Raw genomic sequence first — 26,997 nt, 5'->3', positions numbered from 1 at the left:
TTTTATATATATATATATATATATATAAGGATATATTTGTAGGTAGAATTATGTTTATGATAAGAAAGCAACAATTATCTAGTTGAATACTGCTCGTGCAAAATTGGATATGGATTTGTGGGAAAAATTGTCATTTTATATGAATTTTAATCAGGGCATTAATCATATTTATTGATATAAATTAATTATTACAAATATAGAAATATAGAAAATTAATTATAAATATATTATTATTATTACTATAAAATCTACCATTTTTGCCCAAATTCAATACATTTACACGTCTACACTCCACAGCCGCCGCCGCCGCCGCCGCGGCGCGCAGGTTCTCCTTCTTCCCCTCCTTCATCTTCTTCTGCTGCGCCTGTGCCCCGGTGACGCCCAGATTTCAAAAAAAAAACAAAAAACAAAAAATGGCCGAACCGTCGGTTTACGGTTGGGAAAATCACAAACCGAAACCGAACCGCGAAACGACGGTTTATATTCGGTTTGTGTCCGGTTCCGATTTGAACCATAAATGCCGGTTCAAAAATCGAAGAACCGGCGGTTCAGATTTTCTTGTTTTGATTCGATCTACGAGCATGTTTCCTTTCTTCCTTAATCGTCGCGAATCATTTAGACATTCACACCTCCGCACAGCAGTATCTCCCCCACGATAAATACTGCTGCAGTTAGTTTATATGTTTGTCTGCGTGTATATTTATATAGGGAGTGCCCTTTTGCATTGACTATCAGTATTGAATTGAAACTCTCCCTTTCGCATTCAGTTGTTCGCTGCCGGGTGACTTTTTTTTATTTGGTTTATTTTAAGCCTTGTTTCTCTCTCCTGCGCGCGCTATCTCGCTCTACATATGCGAGCTGACTGATAGTCGGGTGTTTTTTGATTCCCAGTTGGATTGAAGGTCCATCGCCTGCAACAATGGGCTTGTCGCAGGCGATCAGAATGTGGGCCTCGCCGCTTTTTGTCTTGATGGTGAGTTGATTGTCGCCGGAATTCGATTCCGGTGGGTCGGACTCCGACAAGATGATATCTTTCTGTTTTCGTTTTTGTTTCTGTTCTCTGCTGCTGAAATGGGATGACTGTTTGGTGAAAATTGAGTTTTTTTTTTTTTTTTTTTTTTTTTTTTTTTTTTTAATGTGTGAAAACGTGTGGTTGTCTCAGGTGTTTATCGTCGTGGCGGCGGCGGCGGCGGCGGGGGGCCGGTCCGATTCGAGGTTTCTTTTGACAGCTAATGCAACGGCCAGGTATTGTTGTTGCTGGTTGATTGTATTCAGCTTCTCGACTACATTTTCCGATTGCTGTGTTGTATGTGTGGTTTTCTTGTGGTCCTCTGCAATTTGTTAGAGTTTCGGCAGAAATTGAAATTCTGTTTTGGAAGATTATTTGGCTTTTTCTCTTTTCCTTTTGAATTTATAGTTCCCACCGATGATCTGTTGCCCGGTAAATCTGCTTTAGTTGTTGATATCGCTTTGCATAGTCTTTGTTGAATTGAAGAGATTAAAAGCTTTTCCTTTTTTCTGATTTTCAGACATTCGGAAAACTACTGTGCTATGTATGACATTTGTGGGGCTCGTACGGATGGTAAAGTCTTGAATTGCCCTGTTGGTTCTCCTGCTGTCAAGGTAAAAGCAGTGGATTATTTTGATTGCCAATAATTCAGACTTGGTTGAGTTTGGGGTATTTGTTTTGTGATTTTTATGGGTTGGATTTACTTTGATGGCAGCCTGATTCATTGTTATCTTCAAAGATTCAAAGTTTATGCCCTACTATTACCGGGAACGTGTGTTGTACAGAGGCCCAGTTCGATACGCTACGGACACAAGTCCAACAAGTAAGAAAAATAACTTTGTTAAGGATGTAATTGAGCTTGCCATGGCTGTAAGTCCCACGATTTATTAAAATTATTGAATGTGAGCTGGGCATTGAAAACCTAGAATTATAGTCATACAAGTTAATAATTCTGTTTCCCAATTGTGAATTTTGTAGGATGCACGTCTCATCACATTGGTTTTTGTTCTTGATTGTTCTTTCTATCAAAAGAATTACTCATAATTGCTTAGTTTATTTGTTGCAGGCTATTCCTTTTCTCGTAGGTTGTCCAGCATGCTTGAGAAATTTCTTGAATTTATTCTGTGAGCTTACATGCTCTCCTAATCAGAGTCAGTTTATTAATGTAACTTCCGTTGGCAAGGTCAGTTAATCATTCGACCAAATTACTTATTGCAAATATAACAGGATGGATTGTATCACAGGATTTTTGTGATCATGCTCTTTGTTCATTAAATACTGATCACTTTTCTTTTCTTGCTTTCTGTCCAGGTTGGGGATAATTCTACTGTTGATGGGATTCAGTTTTACATAACCGACGCTTTTGGTGAGGGGATGTTCGAGTCATGTAAAGATGTAAAATTTGGAACCATGAACACTAAAGCCATAGAATTCATTGGTGCTGGTGCTAAAAATTTTAGAGGTAAACTGGTTGTCTGTCTGATTCGAATTCCTGTTAAGTAGTTGTCTTTAATCATTATGCAGCTAGACGATTTATTTATTTTCCATTGATTTTTCGTTATCTTCTTAGCCACAAACTGAGGCTGGTTACTATAATTTATTTTTTTCTGGCAGAGTGGTATGCATTTATTGGTAAAAGGGCCCCTCTCGGTGTACCAGGATCACCGTATTCTATTGATTTCTTGCCTGCTGCTCCATTGTCATCCGGAATGAAACCTATGAATGTGTCCACATATTCGTGTGGTGATACGTCTTTAGGCTGTTCATGTGGTGATTGTCCTTCTTCGGCAGCCTGTTCAAACTCAGATGTTGCTCCTCCTCCCAAGAAAGATTCGTGTTCAGTGAAAATAGGGTCTCTAAAGGTGAGAACTTTCTCCCCACTTACCCTCTCATTTTCTAAAGATGCATACATTTGTTTTGAGTGATAAATTTTTTATACTTTTGTGAGTGAGAAGGCATAGAAATTCGACAAGTTACATTCCTCAGTGAAGCACATTACTTGGAACTTAATTTATCTTTCCATTCTTGATATTGCAGCCAAAATGTGTTGAAGTTGCAATGGCAATCGTGTATATTGCACTTGTCTCTGTGTTTCTGGGATGGGGTTTCTTTCACAGGAAAAGGAAAAGGAGCCCCGAGTCTAGAACCAGACCATTGGTTAATGTTCCCAATGGTGGAATTGTTCGCCGTATGAACAGTCAAAAGGATGAGAATAATATCCCCATGCAGGTGCATTAAAAAAATGGTTAATCCTTTTTCTCTTTCTAATTTACAGTGATTTTCTTGCCCTTCTTTCGTACTGAATCATGTTTGCTTCCCTGCGCTATTCTATTTCTCAGATGCTTGAGGATGTTCCCCAACTTTCAAATGGTGTACAGCTTTCAATAGTGCAAGGATATATGTCAAAGTTTTACAGGTGATTTACCTTATAATCACTAGAATATTACCATGCAAGAATTCCTTAAAATGATTTGCTCATGTTGCTGATGGGTATGTGATGCAGGAGATATGGAACATGGGTTGCTAGAAATCCAATTCTTGTATTGTGCTCATCAGTTGCAATTGTTCTTGTGCTTTGCTTAGGTCTTATCCGTTTCCAGGTGGAGACTCGGCCTGAGAAGGTATCTAATGGTGTAATCTTGTATCTTAAATTATTGGTATTGCCTGAATATAGTTCTAGAGTAATTTTATGAAACTTATGGAAGTCGTTTCATGTATGATTACAGTTATGGGTGGGACCCGGAAGTAGAGCTGCCAAAGAGAAAGAGTTTTTTGATAGCCATCTTGCTCCGTTTTACAGAATTGAGCAGGTATTATGCATTAACTATTGAGCAACGCTACGTCTTTACCTGGAACCATACTGAGATCTAGCACTGACATTTTTCAGCTTATAATTGCAACAATTCCTGACACTGTTAAAGGCGAAGCACCGAGCATTGTTACTGATAGCAATATCAAGTTACTGTTCGATGTACAAAAAAAGGTAGTTGTTTTCTGCTGTTCTTTTTTATGTTAGAAAAGTGTTGAATCCTCAAGTATTTTCTTGTGTATTTTAATATGTAATTATTCTACTGAACACGAGTTTTCAGCTGATAAGAGAATCTAACTTGCAACATAGGTGGATGCTATCAGAGGAAATTTTTCTGGTTCTATGGTGTCTCTCTCCGACATTTGCATGAAACCACTTGGGAAGGACTGTGCTACTCAAAGTCTTCTCCAGGTAATACATTTTTCTTAAAACCATGAGAATGTTTTGCACATATCTGAGTCATGGTTGAATTCCAAGCAGAGGTAAAATTCATGTTTCCAGTATCTGTTGCTCGATACCTCTTAGCATAACTGATTATTAACCTAATCTCTGATGTCAAATTTTGACTGTGATTATCTCTATGCTATCAAATCTTGCTACTGTTGGTTTTGGTAATTCAGCTTTCAAGTTTCGATACTCACAAGTAATATATGTCGTGACAGTACTTCAAGATGGATCCTCAAAATTATGAGACCTTTGGTGGGCTTGATCATGTCCAATACTGTTTTCAGGTATTCTCTAGAGTCTCCTCCTTTTTGATAAATCTTCGTAAAAGGCCTTTTCTCCTTGTCTTTGGACTTAAACTTGTGGAGTTGGAACACTTATTTGTTGTCTGGATGTTTCTTCTAGCATTATACGTCGGCAGACACATGCGCCAGTGCATTTAAAGCCCCTCTTGATCCAAGCACTGCTCTTGGTGGTTTCTCTGGAAGCAACTATTCTCAGGTAAGTTTTGGATTCTTTCTTGATTTTATTTTTAATTTTTACACATAGACAAACATGTTTTTGTCATTTCGAGCAGGCTACTGCATTCATTATTACGTATCCTGTGAACAATGAAATCGACAAACAAGGCAATGGGACCAAGAGGGCAGTGGCTTGGGAGAAAGCTTTCATTCAGCTAGCAAAGGTTTGCATTTGTTCTATTATTGATTTTTGACCGTAAGAAACTACAAGTCACATACATGAGCAGAATTTTCTTGAGCTAATCCACATTCAATACAGAAAGCCTGTGCAATTTATGTGTGCAGACACCCGCTCACACACACACACAAGCCCTTGAACTCTATCCTCTCCGCCTTATCTTTTCCATGTGGGAATTTTCTTTGTTGAGGTTTATATAGTGGGTTTCAATGATACTAAGACCTGTTTCCGTATGCAGGACGAGCTCTTACCCATGGTGCAGTCGAGAAATTTGACACTTGCATTTTCAGCGGAAAGTTCTATAGAAGAAGAATTAAAAAGGGAAAGTACCGCAGATGCTATCACTATTGTGGTATGGAATGGATCTTTCTCTCCGGAACACTTAAATCTCTATGCAATAACTATGCTTGTTTTCTGTTTGAAAATGATCGAACAATTCCTCTATCATTTATCTCGGGATGCTTTTTTTCTGATACAATGTGAAATCCATTTTTCTGTGATTAACAATATGCCTTTTTCTAATCTCACATATGCTTTCTGTTTCAGATAAGTTATCTTGTAATGTTTGCTTACATATCTTTGACTCTGGGAGATACTCCTCGATTCCCCTCCTGCTATATCTCCTCCAAGGTAAAATTCCATGAAATCTACACCTTTACAGATAGATATGGAGATATAGATTCTTAAGTGTTATTCTACAATGATACACACAAAATTGCTCGTACAAATTTGAATCCAAAATTTCCTCAAACCAGTTTTATGTTATATGCTTTAATCAAGTCCTTGCAAGAAATTAAACTCTTCGCTGCTCTGCAGTTTATATATAATATTGTTGTTTTAAATGCTATTTTTAATCATACCTCAATCGTAAACTACTAGCATCGACATGACATATTCTCTTCTTTTTGTTTGATACTATGCAACTTCTTTTTTATAGGTATTACTTGGCTTATCAGGGGTTGTGCTTGTCATGCTTTCAGTACTTGGATCGGTTGGATTTTTCAGTGCAATTGGAGTAAAATCAACACTCATTATTATGGAAGTTATCCCTTTTCTTGTTTTAGCAGTAAGTTCTTATCTTTTGGACACTCGAATTACCTAACTACATGTTCTTACTTTTCATACAATTTTGACCTCAGTCTTCTTTATTTATGGCTACAAATGTTTGTTTTGAGTTAAGATATAGCAATCTCCAAGACCTGACTGATACTTTCCATGTTTGGCAGGTTGGGGTAGACAACATGTGCATACTTGTTCATGCAGTAAAGCGTCAACTCGTAGAATTGCCAATAGAGGGACGGATTAGTAACGCACTTGTAGAAGTTGGGCCGTCTATAACACTAGCCAGTCTGTCTGAGGTCTTGGCATTTGCGGTTGGAAGTTTCATCCCAATGCCAGCTTGTCGTGTCTTTTCCATGTTTGCTGGTTAGAACTCTTCCATTTGGATCATAATTTCAACGTTGTTCCTCATTATGTGGTTGCGACGGCTAGTTCATAACCTGTTTTGAATTTTATGGCTGCTCTGTTCGCAGCTCTGGCAGTTCTCTTGGACTTTCTTCTTCAAGTCACTGCATTCGTTGCCTTAATTGTCTTTGATTTCTTGAGAGCAGAGGACAACAGAGTCGACTGTATTCCTTGTGTCAAATTATCCGACTCAAATGCAGATACCGAGACTGGTAAGCATTTCTGTAGACATAATACCATTAATCTTATGTTTTTTTGGGTTATCATATCAAAGTAGAACACTGATTAAACGACACAATCTAAAATGCTTAAATATTAGGTACCCAACATCAGAAGCCTGGACTGCTTGTTCGATATATGAGGGTAAGAGATGCATTCACTTAAATATATATATATATATATATGTGTGTATATCTGATTTATTTGATGTTATGGCATTTGAAGACATTCAAATATATCTAGTAAATGGAAGTGCTCTTGTGTAGGATTTTCATGCTCCTGTTCTCAACATTTGGGCTGTAAAACTTATCGTCGTCTGTGCTTTTGGTGCATTTACATTGGCGAGCATAGTAAGTTATACTTTACCTCATGGCAGTCTTTTAATCTTATGGTCAATTTTACTTCAGCAGCCACTTTATTGCTTTTACTTTTATTCACTTATCCATGAAGGCTTTGTGCACAAGAATCGAACCTGGTTTAGAACAGCAAATTGTCCTTCCTCGTAACTCATATCTTCAGGTCTCAAACACTATCCTTTTCCCTTACATTGTATTAATGTTTTAGTTTGTCTATTGTTGGATAAATGGCTTGTTCTTAACAGGGCTACTTCAAAAACATCTCAGAATACCTTAGAATCGGTCCACCGCTCTACTTTGTTGTGCAAAACTATAATTACAGGTACTTGTTTCGACTCTTTTTTATTTGACTGTTTTCATCTTTCTAACAACGAATCATGTCTTATTTTATGTATATTATTTCCTCAGTTCAGAATCACCTCAAACAAACCAACTATGTTCCATCAGCCGCTGTGATTCGAATTCTCTCCTAAATGAGGTGAATCCTGAATTCTGGCTAATTTTTGAAAATCGTGAGCCTCCAAAAACCTCAAAATGTCCATGTACTGCAGATTGCACGAGCTTCTCTAGTGCCGGATTCAAGTTATATTGCGAAACCTGCTGCGTCATGGCTTGATGATTTTCTGGTCTGGCTCTCGCCTGAAGCTTTTGGGTGTTGTAGGAAATTCACAAATGGAACCTATTGCCCTCCTGATGATCAGGTACACTGATCTTTCTCCAATCAGATAGTTGTATTGTCATCTTCGCGGAACACATCTGATGAAAGCTTTTTCAGCCTCCCTGTTGTTCATCAAATGGCGGTACTTGCGGGCTCAGCACTGTGTGCAAGGACTGCACAACGGTAACAACACATTTTTAGTATTTTTCGTATTTTTCTACCATCCGATCATTTACTACAACTCCTTTGTCCACTTTCATCATCTATACAACCTGTTGAGTCAAAGCGATTACAAAATTTTCATGCTTTAATCCTCCTATTAACGAAATAATGATTATTGGAACATGTTTATGAACTAGTTCTAGTGATGAAATTATTTGCAGTGTTACCTCCACTCAGATTTACAAAATGGCCGGCCGTCCACTGCTCAATTCAGGGACAAGCTGCCGTGGTTCCTCAGCGCCTTACCTTCTGCTGATTGCGCAAAAGGTGGAAATGGGGCTTATACTGGGAGTGTCGAGCTCCAAGGTAAATATTTAAACAACTTTTTTCCTTTTTTTCGATGAACTTAAGGAATCTCAGTGAAACAGCAACAGTTTTTCTGTAATCTCTGAAATCAATCTAACTATTATTTCCTCGTGTGATTAGGCTATGAGGATGGAATGATACGGGCTTCGTCGTTTCGGACATACCACACACCCCTTAATAAGCAGGTGCAGTTTCGTTTTGAAATAACGATTATTTTGTGGGGATGAATCACCGAACTTTTCTGTAACTGCATTATTTCCAGGTTGATTATGTCAACTCTATGCAGGCTGCACGGGATTTCAGTTCAAAGATGTCCGAGTCATTAAAGGTAATGTTCTTACTATGATTTGAGAAATGCTAATAATTAGGAAGCCGAAAACAGACATTCAATCTAGTTAAAACAAATTCGAATGGAACTAATCATAGTTTCTGATACTTTAAATTTCTCTGTTGCAGATTGACGTCTTTCCATACGCCGTTTTCTATATGTTCTTTGAGCAGTACCTTAATATTTGGAAGACGGCTTTGATCAACCTCGCCATAGCTATTGGTTTGTTCTCGGCTTTTTCTAAGCATGCAAACAGCATCTATTCATATTTGTTCCGATCAATACCTAACTTATCCAAGTTATTTTTTTTATTACGTCGTGATAGGTGCCGTATTTTTGGTTTGCTTAGTTATCACATGCAGGTTGGTAAATTTTTCCTTCTCTAATGCAATTCAACTTCGATACTGTTTTCCTCATAGATTACTTTGATTTTTTATGTTTAGCTTTTGGACTTCGGCAATAATTCTACTTGTATTGGTGATGATCGTTGTTGATCTTTTGGTAATCTTCTCTTTATTTATTTATTTTTTCCTTTTGAAGATTTGTTTTTTTGTGTGCTTTGAAGATGAATCTCGAAATGTATTTTTGGCAGGGGGTAATGTCGATGCTCCACATCCAACTAAACGCATTGTCCGTAGTTAACCTTGTGATGTCAGTCGGCATTGCGGTTGAGTTCTGCGTGCACATCACCCATGCATTCTTGGTAAGTTTCCCTGTCAAGAATCTCGGAAATCTTCATATTAAATCTCTTTTTCTTTAAAGTCTCGCGCCTCTTAGTGTTTGTTTGGAGGTTTGAATTTTGGATTGAGATTTGAATAGTAAAACATTTGAATTGGAGTTGTATGATGTGATATAAATAAATATTGATGTAATGTTTTGAATGTAAAATTAATTTTTAGTACTCTCTTCATCCCAATTTTCGTCCGTCCCAAAACAATAGTCTTATTTTCATTTTTGGTAACTAACTTTTTCGCCTTTTTACAAAACTATCTCCACTTTTTTCACAATAATTACATAAAGTAAAAGTATTTTAGTTTTTTAAAAACACTTTTACACCCAATATGAATATAATACTATTATTTCTTAATTCCCATGCCCATTTCAAATGTCCGTATTGTTTTGGGACGAAGGGAATATAATATAAGAAATGAAAAATAGATATTAGATTTAATATTTTTGTGGTGAAAATTTTGTGTGATTAGTATAAATCCTCAAAATCCTTCAAAGAAACACACCCTTAATGTATTTTATGTCAGGTGGCTAACGGAGACAGGAATCATCGGATGAAGGAAGCTCTGACGACGATGGGGGCCTCCGTGTTCAGGTCTCGATTCTTACCTTTTTAAAACGGATTGAATTGTTCTTTTTAAGGTTCTTGAATGATGGCTTCTTACATGCAGTGGGATCACACTGACGAAGCTTGTAGGAGTGCTGGTGCTGTGCTTCTCTAGGACTGAAGTTTTCGTGGTATACTATTTCAAAATGTATCTTTCGCTGGTGCTTCTCGGCTTCTTGCACGGCCTCGTCTTTCTACCCGTAAGATCTTCTTCATCCATTTTGTTCTTGTAAGAAAAGTGAATGTTTTTGCTATAATGTAGCTTGAAAGAAGGCTTGTGTGCTGTGTAGGTAATATTGAGCATGTTCGGTCCGCCATCAAGATGCGTTCTCATCGAGAAGCAAGAAGATCGGCCCTCGACGTCGTCGCAATTTTGATCCGTTTTATTTATCGATCGCATAACTTTTCTTGGATAGATAGATAGATGGATAGATGAGGATGAAGCAAACAAGGCTATGTACAAATAGTAGGTTAGTTAAGGTTTTAAATTTGATGATGTTGCCCAATTGTAGATTGATTTTATCCTTTTCGACAAAGCTAAGGTTAAGGTGGTTAGATTACCATGATTTGTATATTAGAAAATATATATGTTGAATCATATGATATATTTTATATCATGTAAATATATTGAATTGGATAGAATAGTATATTCTATGCAATTTGTTAAAATACTTTAAATATATTAAATAGGTAAATGTTAAATATTTAAATAGTATAGGACACTGTACACTCAATTAAAAATTTATGCACATTGTCCCGTAAAGGATGACTTATTGGGATTAGACTTGTGACCATGAGATCATGGGTTTAAAATAAACCTCACCTCAGGTCACTTGCCACATAAGTGTTAATTACTCTTATTTATTTATTATTTATAAAATTCTTGATTTTTTGGATAATAATAAAAAAAATGCATGATAACTTCAAATTCACTTTCTCAATTGATTGACATGCAATTAATACCCAACCGTTTTCATCCCCGTGAAGTGCCTATATATATATATATATATAGTGCATGGCTCTTTTTTTCATTTTTTAAACATATCTTGTTATATCTTTGGAAATATTGCGTTATGAACCGGAGACACTAGGTCGTATAAGTTTTATGGAGAGATGTTGTATCTCGATTCGATGTGATTATCGAATTTATTTTCATAAATTATATTTTATTATTGAATTTATTTTGATAAATTAATTTGATATCAAATTTATTTTGATAATTATATTCTTGCAATATAATATTTTTATTATATTTCTAACATTAATGATGGGCATGTATTATTCATGTATTTGGATTTCTCTCATTTTATTTTCAGATTCAGAGGTTTGTTTAGATAAAAGTATTCAGAGGTTTTTGAAAATTTGAAAGTATGAAAAAAAGTAAAAAGTTTTTGATTTGATATTTTGTAAAAAACAAAAAATATTTAATTTGATGTTTTTTGAAAAAATGAATTGTGTCACTGTGTAAACAGAGCCCTTTTCCTCTAGTTTATTTGATTGTAATTTAAAATTGATTATTAATTTAAATTTTTATTCAAATATTATTTTGATTTCATATATATATATATATTTTAAAATATTATATTTTAACACAACCAACTAGACTATAAAAAATATGTGAAATAATTTTTATAAATTAGTTGAATTGATTTGGAAATAAGTTCACAGGCCTTCTTCATAATAGCCCAATTTTTGTTTGAATTTATGTACTTGCTATGGAAATGAATTATTTATCAATTTTATAATATTAAACATATATAGTGCTTTCTTTTCAATCTAAAAAATTATCTAACATCCCTTCTCTATTTGCAGATGAATTTTACAATATTTATATCATATTTAACAACTATTAAAATTTTACTATTTCAAAATTCAAACTCAAATTACACCAAAATTATAGATTATAACAAGATTTTACCCCAATTACACCAAAAGTATATGTCTTGATCTTTCCAAATGTTCTAGTGTTTGATCACTTTCAGTCTTCTTTTTTTGGTTTCTTTTTCTATATAAAACAAGAACATATATCAATCAATCAATCAATACATATGAAGATAGACTTAGGTGTGGCAACACATACTCTTCCTTCTTATCCCTTTAGCTAGTCGAAAACTAGCTAGGAACTATTACAACGATCGCTCTTTAGAACATCGATCATAGCAATACAATTATTTAGTTAAGGATCGATCATATATATATATATATATATTACCTTCAATGGTTCGGTTTACCTGGAGGAGGAGACGGCTTTGGGATGTACGGCATTAGAGGAGCACCGTGTTGAATAGGTTTCGGTCTTATTGAAGCCTTTGAACTTGGCACAGGATCAATTGGACGATAATCTTCCAAGACTATATGTTCAAAAGTTGTTTCATTTTTTCTTCGGTTATCCTGCAATTGTGCAATATTAATTTAGGATTATATATATATATATGATTGATTGATCATATTTATTGTTTGATTCTTACCATAAGCTTCCGACTTTTGATTCCAAAAGTTTCCCCAATAATATGCTCGGTAAAATTTTTGCCTGCACGTATATATAATACACATTCGATTCGAAGATTTAAGCTTTCAAGAAGTTATCACTGCTTTTAAAAAACAAATGTATCTCAAGAATATTATGTTCAGAAGATTAAATTCATTGATACGATAAATCATTCATATCTTGCAAATTTTGATCGATTAGTCAACTGAAGAGAAAACATAAATTGCATTTGACTAGATTACTTTGTATCAAAAAATTATTAGGTAAACATGTAATTATAAACATTGAAAGATGAAGGATAATAATTCTATAAACACAATTACATAATTCTACTCACTAATAAAATAATATTATTCTCCCCGTCCACTCATATTTCTAATTTAGACTGTCGAGTTACAGAGTAATTATTTTTTTTTTAGTAACTGCAGATCGCATTTTTTTTTTTTACAAACATTCCTATTTTATCCTCACATCATTACTTGTATACTTAAAAAACGGAACAAAATTATCTTTACACTAGTTTTAACTAACCACTACAATTATATAAAGTAGGACATTTTTATCTTTTAAAAACACTTTTACATCCACTATCACTAGAATACTATTATTCCATAATTTTCTTATACATCTCAAATGTTCCTATTGTTATGGGACGGAAGAAGTATTATTTTTTAAATTCTGCGCAAAACAAGTAAATATATACTTTTAAATGCACGAAGAAAGTATTATTAAATTTATTTTAAAAAGTTAAATACCATATGTAAGTAAAAATTATATGATAAATTAAATAAAATGCATAGAATTTTGTTTTGTAATTTGGTTTCAATTTTTTTTATTATATATATATATATATATATTTTTATAAATATATATTATTTTATTTCAAATATTAAAAAAAAACACACACATGTAGACACAAGTGTCGATTTGCAACAAAAAAAAATGCTTTTAATTTGTTTGTTTAACATCTTTTTTACACGAATTTTAATATATATATTTATTTTTTTCAAAAAATCAATGTTGAAATAAGCTTATTGTTAGATGACAGATGGAGTATATATTTATTTAAAAATATTAAAAAGCTAGATAAAGAAAACACCCAAAATCTCACATCTCTAGGGGTGAGCATTCGAATTTTCGGTTCGGATCCGAATCGATTCGAAAATCCGAAATTTTTGAAAAAATCAATCGGAACCGAACCGAAATAACCGAAATTTGAAATCAAAAAATTCGTAATCCGAACCAAATCGAAAAATCCGAAATTCTAAATATTTTTATTATTTTTTTTATTTTTAAATTTCTTTTAAATTTTATTATTATTTTATAATATTAAATATATATAATATATAAAACTTAAATATATTAAAATATAATTAATAAATTTGAGTTTTTTATATTAAAATGTAATATTTTCTAATAAAGTATTAAATATATATAATAAAAAAATATATTAAAATATTATATTTTGGATTTCGGATTGGTTCGGATTTTAAGTATACCGATCCGATCCGATCCGATCCGAAAATCCAAAATTTGTTAAAAATTCAATCCGATCTAATCCGAAAAATTCGAACCAAATTTTAAATTTCGATTTGATTCAGATTAGATTTTCGACTTTCAGATATTTTGCTCACCCTACGCCTCTCTGCCTTTCACACACACATACAATTTTTAACAATTCACTTAACCACACATTTAAAAAAGATATAGGTAGCAATTAATTAATGATCTATGGTGATACCAACACATTCTCAAACTTCACTCTCATATAGATATTTGGTTGACTATGCAATTTTTATTTATTTGAGGGAAACTTCCTTATTTACTGCATATATGCAATATTTTTAAAATTTAAAAAATAAATTAATTAAAATGAATATAATGTATATGAAGGTCACATATGAAATTAAAATATATTAGCTTGAGAAACTGCAAAACGAAGGTTGCTGTAAACAAACAAGTAAAGTAATGACACTTTTAAAATGTAGCAAATATAATATTAAATGGAGATTGAAAGTTGAAACACACTAGCTAGCTAGAGATATTTTATACAACCTCAATTCCGTACGTTTACTTTTTGTGCGTTGATATCTGAATATTAATTATTATATCAAAATATAGTATAAAATAAAGAAAAATAGCAAAATATAGTATAAAATAAAGAAAAATAGCAAAAATACTTCTATTATTATCTTATAATACTAATATAATGACATTTCTTTTAAAAAAAAATTTATACAAATATAAAAATATTTTTAGTGTTAAGTATAATGATGCAACTTAGATGCGGATAAGGAGTATTTATAATCAAAGGTAGAATTGGAACACCGTGCTTACACACGAAGACATGATTCTAAAAAAAATACTCCATCCGTCCCATAAGAAGGGTTTCATTTTCTATTTTCGTCCGTTCCAAAACAAGGGTACTATTATCAAATTTAGTAATTGTACTACCTACCTAACATAATAAATATCATTCCAATTTACAATATATTATACAAATGTCATTACCTTTATATTACACAGTACTAATAAAGGTATTTTAATTTCTTTTTACTACAATCTAATACTCCCTCCGTCCAAAACAAGGTGCAACATTTGCTTTTGACACGAGTTTTTAGGTGGGTAGTATTAAGTAGGATAATTTAGAAATTAGGTGATGTGATGGAGAGATAAATATATATTTATTTTTTTATTTGGATGATTTGAGGGGATAAAGTGTAGGGCATAGATTAAGTATAATTAATTATTTCCTATTTTGGAAATATTGCAAAGTGTTTGGGACATACCAAAAAAAAAAATATTGCAGGGTGTTTGGGACGGAGGGAGTATAATATTAATACTAAAAAATTTACGTGTAAAAAACAAACGTTAATCTTTATATGAGACGGAGAGAATATAAAAGTAAAATAAATAAAAAAACAGAAAATAAATTTACCTGGAAAAGAGGTGGTGGTGGAGTAACCAATGTACATAACAACAGCTGCAGCAGCCCACATGAAGATGAACAAGAACAACAATCCAGAATAAGACTTCTTCATATTCTTCGATATATATAATATATATATATATATATGTATGTATTGTGTCCCTTAGCTTAGCTCTTTAAGAAGTAAAACCCTAAAAACTTGGGAGCATATATAAGCAGTGAAGTGCCATGGCCATGGCTTGCTTAAATAGAAAGAAGAGAACACATAAATGATGGATCCATTATTGGGTTTGGGTGGTGAAAATAATAATAATCATAATAATAATATTTGGAGAATACAGTTGCAGAATAGGGATGGTGATATGATGGAGGTTCATTGATAAGATTATTATTATTATATTGGAATTTCAAATTGAAGGGATGGATGGATACATATTGTCGATGCGCGGCTTCACCTAAAATGTTAAAGCTATTAGGGAAACGCATCATTAATTTAATTTATTTGTCTGTAAGGAGTCTCCAACACACTCGAGAGTCGAAATCTAACACTTTAATACTATATCGGATGTCGAATATATAGAACGATCGTTTTACCTAAAAACTCAAATTATTAGAGAAAAATATCATTAATTTATTATCCGAAAACGAGAATTCCCAATATATATATATATGTATGAATTATGAAGGAAAGGTGGTGTAGATGAGAAAGGTATATATGAATTAAATGATGATGAATTAAAGGTGGCGCAGTGAAATGCGAGCCTCTGCATGCCCTGTAGGTAAGCTTTCTTCAATGCACTATTTGTTTGAGGGTTTTAAATTTCGATTCGAATATTTGAATGGTAAAATTTTGAAATATTTTAAATATAAAATTAAATTTTAATATAATATAAAAAAAATATAAAATTATATATTTGATTTGATTTGATTTTTTAAAATAATTGAATAATTAAAATCTTTTAAAAAAATTGCACAAAAGGACACATATGTTTGGTTACAATTTAGGACACTATAATCAATACATTTTAGGGGAAAATAATGAGATTGTATTATTGATCATCAAAATAAGGAGTTTATATATAGACAATACAAAACAGACTCGATAGACTCAAATCTAAGTAATCTAATCTATGAATAAGATATAAATCTACTAAATCTAAAACTGAATATCTAAAATATGTCAACATCCCCCTCAAACTCAAGTGGCATAACATAAAACAACTTGAGTTTGATAAGAAATTTGAATATAAACGCAAAAAAGAAAACATAAATAAAAATAATAGTTCACTTTCCATTGGAACCGGAAACGAGATGACTTTCCACCCCGAAGCAAAAAACGAGATGACTCCACGGAGCCGAAAATGAGATGACTCTTCACTGGAGTTGAAAACGAGATGATTCTCCACATGAGCAAAAAACGACATGACTCCACCGGAGCCGAAAACGAGTTGACTCCACCGGAGCCGAAAAACGACATGACTCCACCGAAGCCGAAAACTATATGACTCCGCCGGAGCCTAAAATGAGATGACTCTCCATGGAGCTGAAAACGATATAATTCCACCGAAGGCGAAAAGCAGATATATCGCAACACCAAACAGATCGCACGCAGGCAACAGACAAGCAGCGGACATATGACAGATCGTAAACAGATTTCCGGCAACAAACAAGCAAGAAAGATGGCGGATTGCACACAGGCAACAAACATGCAACGACATATGACAGATTGCACGCAACAACAGACAGACAACGAACATATGGCAGATCGTTTCAGATTGCTCGCAGGCAACAGACAAGCAACGAAAATTTCAGATTGCACACATGCAACAAACAAGCAGCGGACAGATGGCATATCGGAGACGAGACGAGACAGATTTGCAAAAAGATAACTTGCAAATGCATGATCTCAAAATCACAAGACCTCCGGGTACAATTCAAGTTGAATGTACCCGGAGAAACACAGGTTGGTAGGCTATATCTACGGCATGAGGAAAATAGTGTCTGATACCATGTTAGAAATTTTGTGGGAAAATAATGAGATTGCGTTATTGATCATCAAAATAAGGAGCCTATATATAGACAATACAAAACAGACTCGAATCGACTCAAATCTAAGTAATCTAATATATGAATAAGATATAAATCTACTAAATTTAAAACTGAATATTTAAAATATAACAATTTCATTATTCAACAGTGAAATTCAATTTCAACCACAACTCTTATCTTGCAATTAAATGAACCATGCACTTCATTTTATTTTATAGTATTATTTATTTATTTGTTACACCTTTACCATTCTACTTTAAATCCTCTTTTTAATCTTTCTAGTCCAATCTTTTGGATTATAATACTTGTATATATTAATATTAAAACCATTTATCTTAAAAGACTTCATATAAGAAAAATATTTAATATATATATATACATTGTAAATAATGATTCTACTAAATAAATATAGATAATACTCTATCCGTGTCCACTAAATAATATTATGAAACAATCGTAATTTTCAACCAATAAATCTAAATAATAATTTTCAGAAAGTAATGTAAATATGAAATGCACCGCAATCGAGTTATTAAAAATCATCTTTAAATCTATAAGCTTATCTAGTTAAAAGATCCATCTACTTTTAAATAAAAGAAGCATTTTTATTAGAAAAATATGCTCACTCCGTCTACTTAATAAATTTACATTTGTCTTTTGCATCATTATACTTAATAATAAAAATATCTTTATATTTGTATTATAAGACACTAATAAATATATTTTTGTCTTTTTTTTAAATTTATTTATACTAAATTTTGATATAATAATTAATATTAAAAAATCAATATGCGAAAAGCAAATATCAACCTTCTAAGTTGATGAAGGGAACATATTATAAGAGATGAATACTATAAATAAAAGACATTTAATAATAAAATTATCATTTGTCTTTCTTCTCATTAAGTTTATGTTGACGCTAATCCTCTCTACAAATGAGTGCCTCAATAGGTTTTTCATTTAACTTTGAATTGTAAAAAAATTTAGGATCGAAACTTTAATTTTATTAACAAAACAAATTATATTTACAACAAAATATGAGAAACAAGGAAGGTTTGAGTAATTTAAGACTTGGTCACTCCAATCACTCACCAAAATCAACACAAAACACACCCAAATAGCGACTAACACACGAAAACCTACCCAAAAAATTCATGACACACAAAAAACAAACCAAACAACTACAAATCGAGCCGTTTGCAACTCGAAACGACCAAAATAGGACAAAAATTTGTGCTAAGAAACTCCATAAGATTACAAGAGGAAGACACCTTCGTGAATCCATGCTAGAGAGTGAGACAAAGAAAGAATAACAGAGGCCACAGAGAGTGACTGTGTAGAGAGAGAAAGTGAGAGTGTAAGTATGAACGGCAGCCTCTCGCACCCCTCGTGTGTGTGTGTGTATATATATATATAGGTTAAAATAGATCCAACGGTGGAGATCAATGCCCTAGATCGGACAGTCGACGCTCATCTCATAAAAAGAATGTGAATCCTTAGACAGGTCATGGGGTACAAATCGGGTCAATGCTCGGGTCGTGGGATAGAGGCGCAGGTTGCGGGATTGGGTCGTGGGTCGAGTCTAGTTCTCATGGGCTACATAAATGGGTGTAGTAATTGTGTTTTGGTGTATGATTTATTGGACCCAAAAATCTAACAAGAATGATATTCATTAATAATTCCACTTCCAACCCTAATTGTAGCAAGACTCTGAAGCTAAGGTTGAGATTGGAATGACTACGTGATATGTAATCTTTTAGATACCTCAAACACGAGTCATTGTAAAAAATATTGTCAACTGATATTGAAAAGACTTTATTTTCGATCTCCCAAGCCTTCAAGCATTTAAAAATGACATTGGTTACATGCATTACTTGGCTTGGTGCGAACATCTCGGCAAAGTTAAAAATCTTTTTCTGAAACTTCCACCTAGAATATATTAAACATCTTGTGATTATCATATACTCAATTACTCGATGATTGAATTTCTACGTATTTATTGTTAAGCTAATCTTGCTTACATGTTGTAATAATTCCTTCAATTTTGTTTTAGTATTATTATTTTTTTAATTTTCTATCTCATATATTGATAAGAAATTACTTCTCACCATCTTAGAGAAGTTATATGAAATTCAAGATTCGCATATTGAAATGACCATATAAAAGAATCATTATCTACAATACTAAAAAGATACTCATGTACGGTGACAGTTGTGGCAATGGCTTCTCTTATTTTCTTATTAGAATATCTAAACCTAGGACTTACAAACAAATTAGTTGTATTAGATGACTTAAATGAATTACAATTTATTTCTTTGTGAAGCCATATGTATTGATATCCACAAATAACCTCTTGAATGTCTCTTTAGATGTCTTGTGCTCGAATTTCTTCCCTTGATAACATATGCTGCAAATAGCTTTTTTTCACCTCCATCGCAATTATTCCATGCATTTGAATTTTTTTTTTCTTTTTCTCTTATTGAGACCTTAATTTGTTTGATATTGTCATTTTTTCATCATTTTTGTTATCATCTATCATGGGTATACTTCAAATGGAATTCATTGATATACTATTATGTGTGTCATTTGTAGAGGATCAAAAATATTTGTTTAATCAATTGAAGTCATTTTCTACTTTAAAATGAAAACAAATGCATTTAATGAGATATATTTAAAATTACAAATTATACTTGAGAATTAAGAGTGTTTTTGGTTACCGGTTGAATTATTGAGTTGGAAGTTTGATTGAGAGTTATTCATTTAAATTAATATTTGATTTATAATGTCATATATAAGATTAAAAAAATTGAAAATATATGTTTAATTATGTTAATAGTTATATTTCAATAATATATATAATAACAAATAAATAAATAAAAATTATTTATAATTAACATAAATTAATTTGTAAATATATAGTGAGTTTTGAATGAATATAAATATATTTGTTTAGTGAGGAGAAAGATAGAAATAAAAATTATTGAATGAATTCTAAATAAATCCCATATGATGTAATACTTTTTTTTTTAAAAAAAAATAGAGTATAGTGTTAACCTGGCCTGAAAAGTCAACCAAACATGCCCATATCAAATCTTGTTATTTTAGCAGTGTTGAATATAATGTTATTGGATTTGGCCCATAACAGTTCATTTCGGCCGGTCTGCTTCTTTAGAAATTCGACCGATCTTTATCGCAACCATCAAGAAATAAGCAGTGGAAATTTTTCCGGCGCCACTCGAACAATAGCGATTCCGAGTTTGGACACAAAGAAAGAGCAATTCGAAGTAACATTCTTTCAATGTTGATAAACCATGTAAAACATTCAAATATAAGTAATATTCTCTCCTAGGGAAATAATTATGTTATTTTGCTTGGACACAAAGACTAATAAATAATAATAATAATTTAAAGTAAAAGTGGGGTACGTAAAAAGTGAAGTGAAAGTATTATAGAAAATTTATTAAAGAATTGATAAAAATGTGATGTGACTATAATAAAAAAATATTGACAATTTAATTATTATTTATAAAGTAAAAATAATAAAATTATGAGTGAATAAAATTATTTGCTATGTATAAGTTTAATTAACAGTAAAAAAAAAATCTGACATAATTATAAAGTAAAAAAGAACAATTGTTTATGAGTTATAAAGTTTAAAAAAAACTGGACAAGATTGATTTATAACCGCTACAATTCCAAGGGATAATGTACAAATAGAACAAATGCATGCAACCAAATAATATAAAATCCTAAAACTAGTAATATTCGGGATTGGTTAATACGTTAATTTGCCCCGGTCAACATATAGGGTGTGTTGTACATAGTTGGATACTGTGTTTTAAAAGTAAAATTAATTTTTAGTATAATATAATAAATAAAAAATAAATGTTGTTGATATGTTTTTTGTCCGACCTATAAGACCCGATTTGTGAAGCGACCCGATCCACCTAAATATAATCTGATTCTGATTCTGATTCTCTCCCATCAGTTTAGACCGGTTCATCCTTCCCCAAATATGCTCTTATACCAATACGATAAAACCAGGTTTGAATCTCTTTATTTGAATCCCTGTCTGTTCCGATCTCATTGTCTTCTCAACAGGTTTGCTTATATCCCTAAACTTTTGGGTGTTTATCTTCTTCCCACCTCATCTATATATATGGGTCTGTTCTATTCCTTAAAGTACCAAGTGAAATGGATGTTCTGGGTGTTCTCTGTGACGGTTCTGTTCAACCTTATTCCAGTTTAGTCAATTCAATTTCTATCCATCGGTTCGGATTCTTTGGGTACCAACTATTAAAACTTTGTGGTGTCGGCAACATAGGAAGACTTGGAGTTTGGTGAAGGGGGTGGCTGTGATCTAAGCCTACTCCTTTGATCAAATTCTTGATTCTTTATTTATATTTTAAAAATCATTTAATTTTGTAAACCACTAATAATTTTTGTTGAGAATTTTTATTTTGCAGGTTTACTTGTGTTTCAAATCGATCTAAAATCATAACAGATGTTTAATTTAATATTTTTGAAGAAAAATTATTTAATAAATAGGAGAAATTTGGAGAAATTTGATAAAGGAACGCAACCATAAAAATAGATAGACGTGCTGAGTTTATAATGTATAGAATGTATTGTATTATGTTGTATTATGTGTTATCACTTAGTTTATATGGTGTATTCATATTATCTTTACATATATACCTATCCATTTATAGTTTAGGGATCGGTCTTAACTCGTATAATGTCAATGCTGAATAAATTTGTTGAGAACTATAGCATCGCCCAATTTATTCATATGAAAATATGTCACCTATAAAATCACAAATTAAATTGAAGCAGTCAAAACCTAATCCCCAATCATCAATCTTCTTCTGTTCATTTGAACTTCTAACACACATAGAAAATTAATTCATACTATTTAACTTTTGATAATACATAAAACACTCAATGTGATTTTTATTATGGATACAAACGAGGAAATTGTCAAAAATTCAGAAACTACACAAACCATACACCTTATGTATAAATTGAATGATAGAACAATGATATATATATATATATAAATCTCAATTAATCAATTATTAACTTTCCTGCAGTTGCATCGAATTTGTCCTTCATCCCCTGTCAATGGCTTTATCTTCCCCATTTTCACCATCGACTTTGCAAACTCTTTTGCAAATGCATCAAGATTATTGCTGAAAGTGTTGACAAGAAGAGCTGTTTCTTGAGTGGTGAAGAGGGCTTGATCAGAGTGCAAAAGCCCCTTTTCTACCACAATGTTGTTGTAATATTTTGTGTCGAAAAATGCCGGTGTAGGGTCGAGAGGTTGGAGATTAGTGCCGGCCCCGGTGGGCGGGCAAATGGCCTGAAGTTGGCTCCGGAAATCGCTGTCTATGTTGGTGTCGTTGTAGATCCGAGAGCGAAAGAGGCGGCACTGAGCAAAGCCGAGTGTGTGGCCACCAGAGAGCGTGACCATGTCTTTGAGGTCGAGGCCTTGTTTGTTGAAAGATGCGACTAGCGCCGGGACATCCATGAACGGGGCTGGAATGTCGTTGTTGGCCTTTGTTATGTTGGCGAATGTCGAATCCCGCCTTCCAAGTGGAACTTCCCAAGTCGGACCTCCCAACTGGGTACGTACATAAAATAATATTATAATTTAAAGATATACGACTCTGTTTACTTTGATTTTTTTTTCTTTGTTACTTTCTTTATTATAGGTTTTTTTTTTTTTTTTCTTTTTTACTTTCTTTATTATAGGTTTTTCACGATTTCTCGTAGAATTATATTCCGGCTCTAAGGATCTCATTTATTTTTTGGGTATTGATTTTTTAATAGTACAAATTAAGAAAAAATTATAAAAATACTTCAATTAGTGTCTTATAATACTAATAGAAGAACATTTATAAAAAAATTGTATAAATATAAAAATATTTGTAAATATGATTCTTAGAGGCGGACGGAGAGAGTATTATTTTTTTAAGAAATCATTACATTCAAATCATTTTTTTAAAATGAAAAAGTCATCAAGTATATAAACAGGCTATGAAATCATTAGAAAGTCTTAATAAGAGAGATATATGGTATTTTTTCACTTAATGTTTTTCGGTGGCATAATTTCTTATAATTTTTTTTTTCAAAAAAATTAAGTGAAAAAAGTCAACTTCAATACAATACAAAAAGTCATCAATGCAATACAAATATTATTTTTTATATTACCAATATGATTTTTTATACCTAACATACTATTCGCGAATGACAATGAAATTTAACTATAGAATGTGTGTTTGTACATAGTTTTCAAATTCATTTCCATATTGATGAATCTACCATAAAATAATTTCTCAACCAAAAATATATATATATATATATACCATTATGTACAATATTTATTTTTATTTAAAAAATAAAATCAAATAGGAACACATCCTAAGATTTGGAGTATGTCTTTACCTAATCTTCTTCTCCATGTCTTACAGAAGTTTCTATAAAATAATGTGGTTTTATACGTATGGATGCTTAATTCCTAATTAAATCATGTATGCTTATTAATATCTTGAAGCAAAACTTTTCCATTAGAATTGTTTAAAAAATTTGGTACTATTTCAAATATAGTAAAGATTTAAATTAAATATAAGATCTTGATGATATATAAACTAGATATTTGATATACTTTTTAACGGAAAAGTATGATATATATAATCATTAGTCATTTAAATTCTACTTTTGATATATGTGATAGAGTATTATGTTTTCTTTTAATTTTTTTTTTTTTCAATAATTTTACTATACAATTTTTAAGATTTTTTATAAAAAAATTATTAGAGTACTTATTATGGAAAAAACACTACAAGAAATTATCAATTTTGTAACGAGGTTTTTTTGTTCCTAAATTCATTTTTTCCGTTACTAATGATATTAGAGACGGAATTAGAAATGAAATTACGTTAGCTACATGAACTTTAGGAACAGAATTCCGTTACAAATATACTATTTTTTTTTGTAGTGAAAGGATAGTATTAGTTGATCATCATATGCAAACTAATTAATGGGGTTACGAAATCACTTAATAAGGCTTATATATATATATATACACACATTACCGCAACGACGGAATCGCGAGCAGCAAGCGTAAGAATGTCAGCACACGACACGACTGGCCCTCCGCAAGCCTGATCGACCTCATACTTGATTCTATCGATAACATCAAACCCTCGAGCCGAGTTGTTGTTAGGCACTGCGAACTTCTCGCTCACAAACTGTGGCGTCGAATCTAAGAGGATCGAACCATCGCAGCCCTGGAAGCATGGTAATCAACACACATCATCACCATTGACAACCAAAAAAATTAAACAGAAGAAAACCCTAACCCTAACCCTAATCCTAGCTCCCAACAACAAGTAATTACACATTGTTGAAAAACTATATACTTCCTCCGGCCCATATAAAATGTCAATTGTTTTTCTTTTTTTCTATTCCACATCATTTGTCATTTTTCTTTTTAAAATAATTATACATTTTAATTAAATTTTAAATTTTATAATTTATAATTTTTTTAATTTTAATTAAATTATTTGGTCATCTTAGTCTTAATCTATATTTATTTTTATTAATACATTTCTTAATAAATACTAATTATGTTTTTTTTTTTCTAAATTTTTGTATCTACAGTAAGTGGACAAATTTTCTAGAACGGAGGGAGTACTGTATAATTAATGACACATTTTCTTATAAATTTAAGTTTTTAGGTGGGATAATTATTTAACACAAATTACCTCCGTCCACAAAGTTTGTGCTTATTTGATACGAATTTTAATAAATATTAGTTTGTGCTTATTTGATACGAATTTTAATAAATATTATATTATATTGGTCGATTGCGATATAAAATAAGAATATGTTGAAAAATACTATATGATTAAGTTAATAATATGAGAGAGAACTTTTGATAAATTGGATGAGTAAGCCGTAGTGACATATTCATAAATAATTAAAATATTAAATTGTATAAATTAAAACGTGTGTAAGAGTTATTTGTTATTAAAAAAAATGTATCTTTTTTGTGAATAAACAAACAAACCAAAAAAGAACGTGTATAAAATTGGTGGACAAAAGAAGTATTACATCAACGAAACAATCGTGAAAATGCAGGCGCAGTATGGAAGCTCCGATGCGCTTTTCTTGCTGCACGGCTTCCTCCACGACGCGGCGAACCACAGGCAAAGCCTGAGGGCAGATTGCGTCGTAATAACCGGGATGCAGTGGCTGAGCAAAGGCTATGACAGCCATGGATAGAAGAAGAAGGGTTGTGAATGTTAAGAGAGACATGATTTGGGGATTTTGATTGAGTTTAGGTTAAGAATTAGGGTTTTTGTACAGAATGAAAATTGGAATGCATGCAGCTGTATTTATAGATAGATATATGATGATCGGTATACCAACTGTCCTCAAGTTGGCTAATGAATTCATAAGTTCAAATTAATTAATAAATTGATAAAAAAAAATGAATTGAAATTTGTTGAAAGAGTCACAAGAAATTATTTGTTGATTACTCGCTTGCTTGTACAATAAGTTTGATTTACCAATTTTTTGGGTTTTTTGTCATTTCTTGTTCATAATATTTTGGGTAAACAATAAAAATTAGTCCCTCCTCAAATAAAATAGTAGAAATGTTCTCTATAATAATAATAGTAGCAGTTTGAATGAGAATACGTTTATTTATTTTTTTGGATGACTTGGGAACCCGCAGTCGTTATCCGAAAGTATGCACTGGGTAAACCTTCCGGCCGAACCTAATACCCTGCAAATCAGACCCGACAAGAAAGTCACACTAGGCGAACCATGTGTGGCAGATGACCTGAGGCGTCGGGGGTTTAAAACTATGACCTCACGGCCACAAGTCCAACCGGGTTTGAATGAAATTATGTTTGAATGATTATGGGGAGGATATGCTTAATATATTTGGTTTTAAAAAATAAAAGATGTATTGAAATAGTAACAACTTACTCTCTATTTTTGTTTAATATTTATAATTTTGAAGTATCTTTATTCTGGTTACGATAAATTGTAATATATTATAGAAGATATATATATATATATTTAATGTATTTTTGTTGATTTATTTTATTATTATTTTTTTTTTATATTTTTATATGTATTTGATGGATATTATATTATCGTTCGGATAAAGTTTTTGAAAATTTGTGTACCTTTAAAACACTAACTGAGGTTAAAATTACTAAGCACCTGAAATGATATTAATGGATGTTGTTTGAATGACTCTGGGGATATGCTTAATACATTTGGTTAAAAAACAAATAAAAGATGTATTGAAATATTTTAAAAATTATGTTTAAATATAATATTTTTAAAATAATATTTTAGAAATAAAATAAAATTTTATATAATACAAATGTATAGTGTATATACATGGATGTATTTCTTGTGAGATTTTGGTAGTAATTCATTATTTTAATTTTTTTTACTCAAAAATATCAAATCAAACATATGCTATTTTTTATTTGTTATATATTTAAAATATAAAATTTTCACTCACAATATCACATGAATATATATTATATCACATCAAATAATTATATTTGAATTCAAAATTTTACTATTTAAAATCAACATTCAAAATCAAAATTCCACAAATAAACACATAGTGTACATATAATTTTGGTTTGA

General features: G+C 31.8%; 3 protein-coding genes across 3 annotated transcripts; 1 reads left to right on the top strand and 2 right to left on the bottom strand.

The window, feature by feature from the left end:
- Nucleotides 1-628: 628 nt before the first annotated feature.
- On the top strand, nt 629-10,519 carry LOC127257464 (uncharacterized). Its single transcript, XM_051283897.1, has 39 exons — nt 629-781; nt 892-973; nt 1,163-1,245; nt 1,530-1,623; nt 1,725-1,832; nt 2,076-2,192; nt 2,321-2,471; nt 2,624-2,871; nt 3,047-3,238; nt 3,349-3,425; nt 3,513-3,630; nt 3,736-3,819; nt 3,897-3,992; nt 4,128-4,229; nt 4,481-4,549; nt 4,668-4,763; nt 4,840-4,947; nt 5,200-5,313; nt 5,508-5,591; nt 5,899-6,027; nt 6,188-6,386; nt 6,494-6,637; nt 6,745-6,788; nt 6,911-6,994; nt 7,095-7,163; nt 7,246-7,322; nt 7,409-7,478; nt 7,552-7,701; nt 7,776-7,841; nt 8,042-8,186; nt 8,307-8,371; nt 8,449-8,514; nt 8,643-8,736; nt 8,840-8,876; nt 8,958-9,015; nt 9,107-9,217; nt 9,771-9,838; nt 9,915-10,050; nt 10,141-10,519. Exons 2-39 carry the CDS (start codon nt 920-922, stop codon nt 10,225-10,227), a joined length of 3,894 nt encoding a protein of 1,297 aa, XP_051139854.1. The 5' UTR covers nt 629-781; nt 892-919; the 3' UTR covers nt 10,228-10,519.
- A 1,277-nt stretch (nt 10,520-11,796) lies between these two features.
- Nucleotides 11,797-15,491, bottom strand: LOC127257420 (uncharacterized). The gene is made up of 3 exons (XM_051283827.1): nt 15,277-15,491; nt 12,319-12,380; nt 11,797-12,241 (listed from the first exon to the last, which is right to left on the bottom strand). The coding sequence occupies exons 1-3, from the start codon at nt 15,377-15,379 to the stop codon at nt 12,065-12,067; spliced, it is 342 nt and encodes a 113-aa protein (XP_051139784.1). The 5' UTR covers nt 15,380-15,491; the 3' UTR covers nt 11,797-12,064.
- Nucleotides 15,492-22,146: 6,655 nt separating this feature from the next.
- LOC127257372 (cationic peroxidase 1-like) lies at nt 22,147-25,678 on the bottom strand. Its single transcript, XM_051283758.1, has 3 exons — nt 25,435-25,678; nt 24,414-24,608; nt 22,147-22,939 (listed from the first exon to the last, which is right to left on the bottom strand). The coding sequence occupies exons 1-3, from the start codon at nt 25,636-25,638 to the stop codon at nt 22,388-22,390; spliced, it is 951 nt and encodes a 316-aa protein (XP_051139715.1). The 5' UTR covers nt 25,639-25,678; the 3' UTR covers nt 22,147-22,387.
- Between the last annotated feature and the right edge of the window lie 1,319 nt (nt 25,679-26,997).

Source organism: Andrographis paniculata, unplaced genomic scaffold (assembly GCF_009805555.1).
Source record: "Andrographis paniculata isolate CXL003 unplaced genomic scaffold, ASM980555v1 Contig57END, whole genome shotgun sequence".
NCBI classification, from domain to species: domain Eukaryota; kingdom Viridiplantae; phylum Streptophyta; class Magnoliopsida; order Lamiales; family Acanthaceae; genus Andrographis; species Andrographis paniculata.
This window is presented reverse-complemented; position numbering and strand designations above follow the sequence as displayed.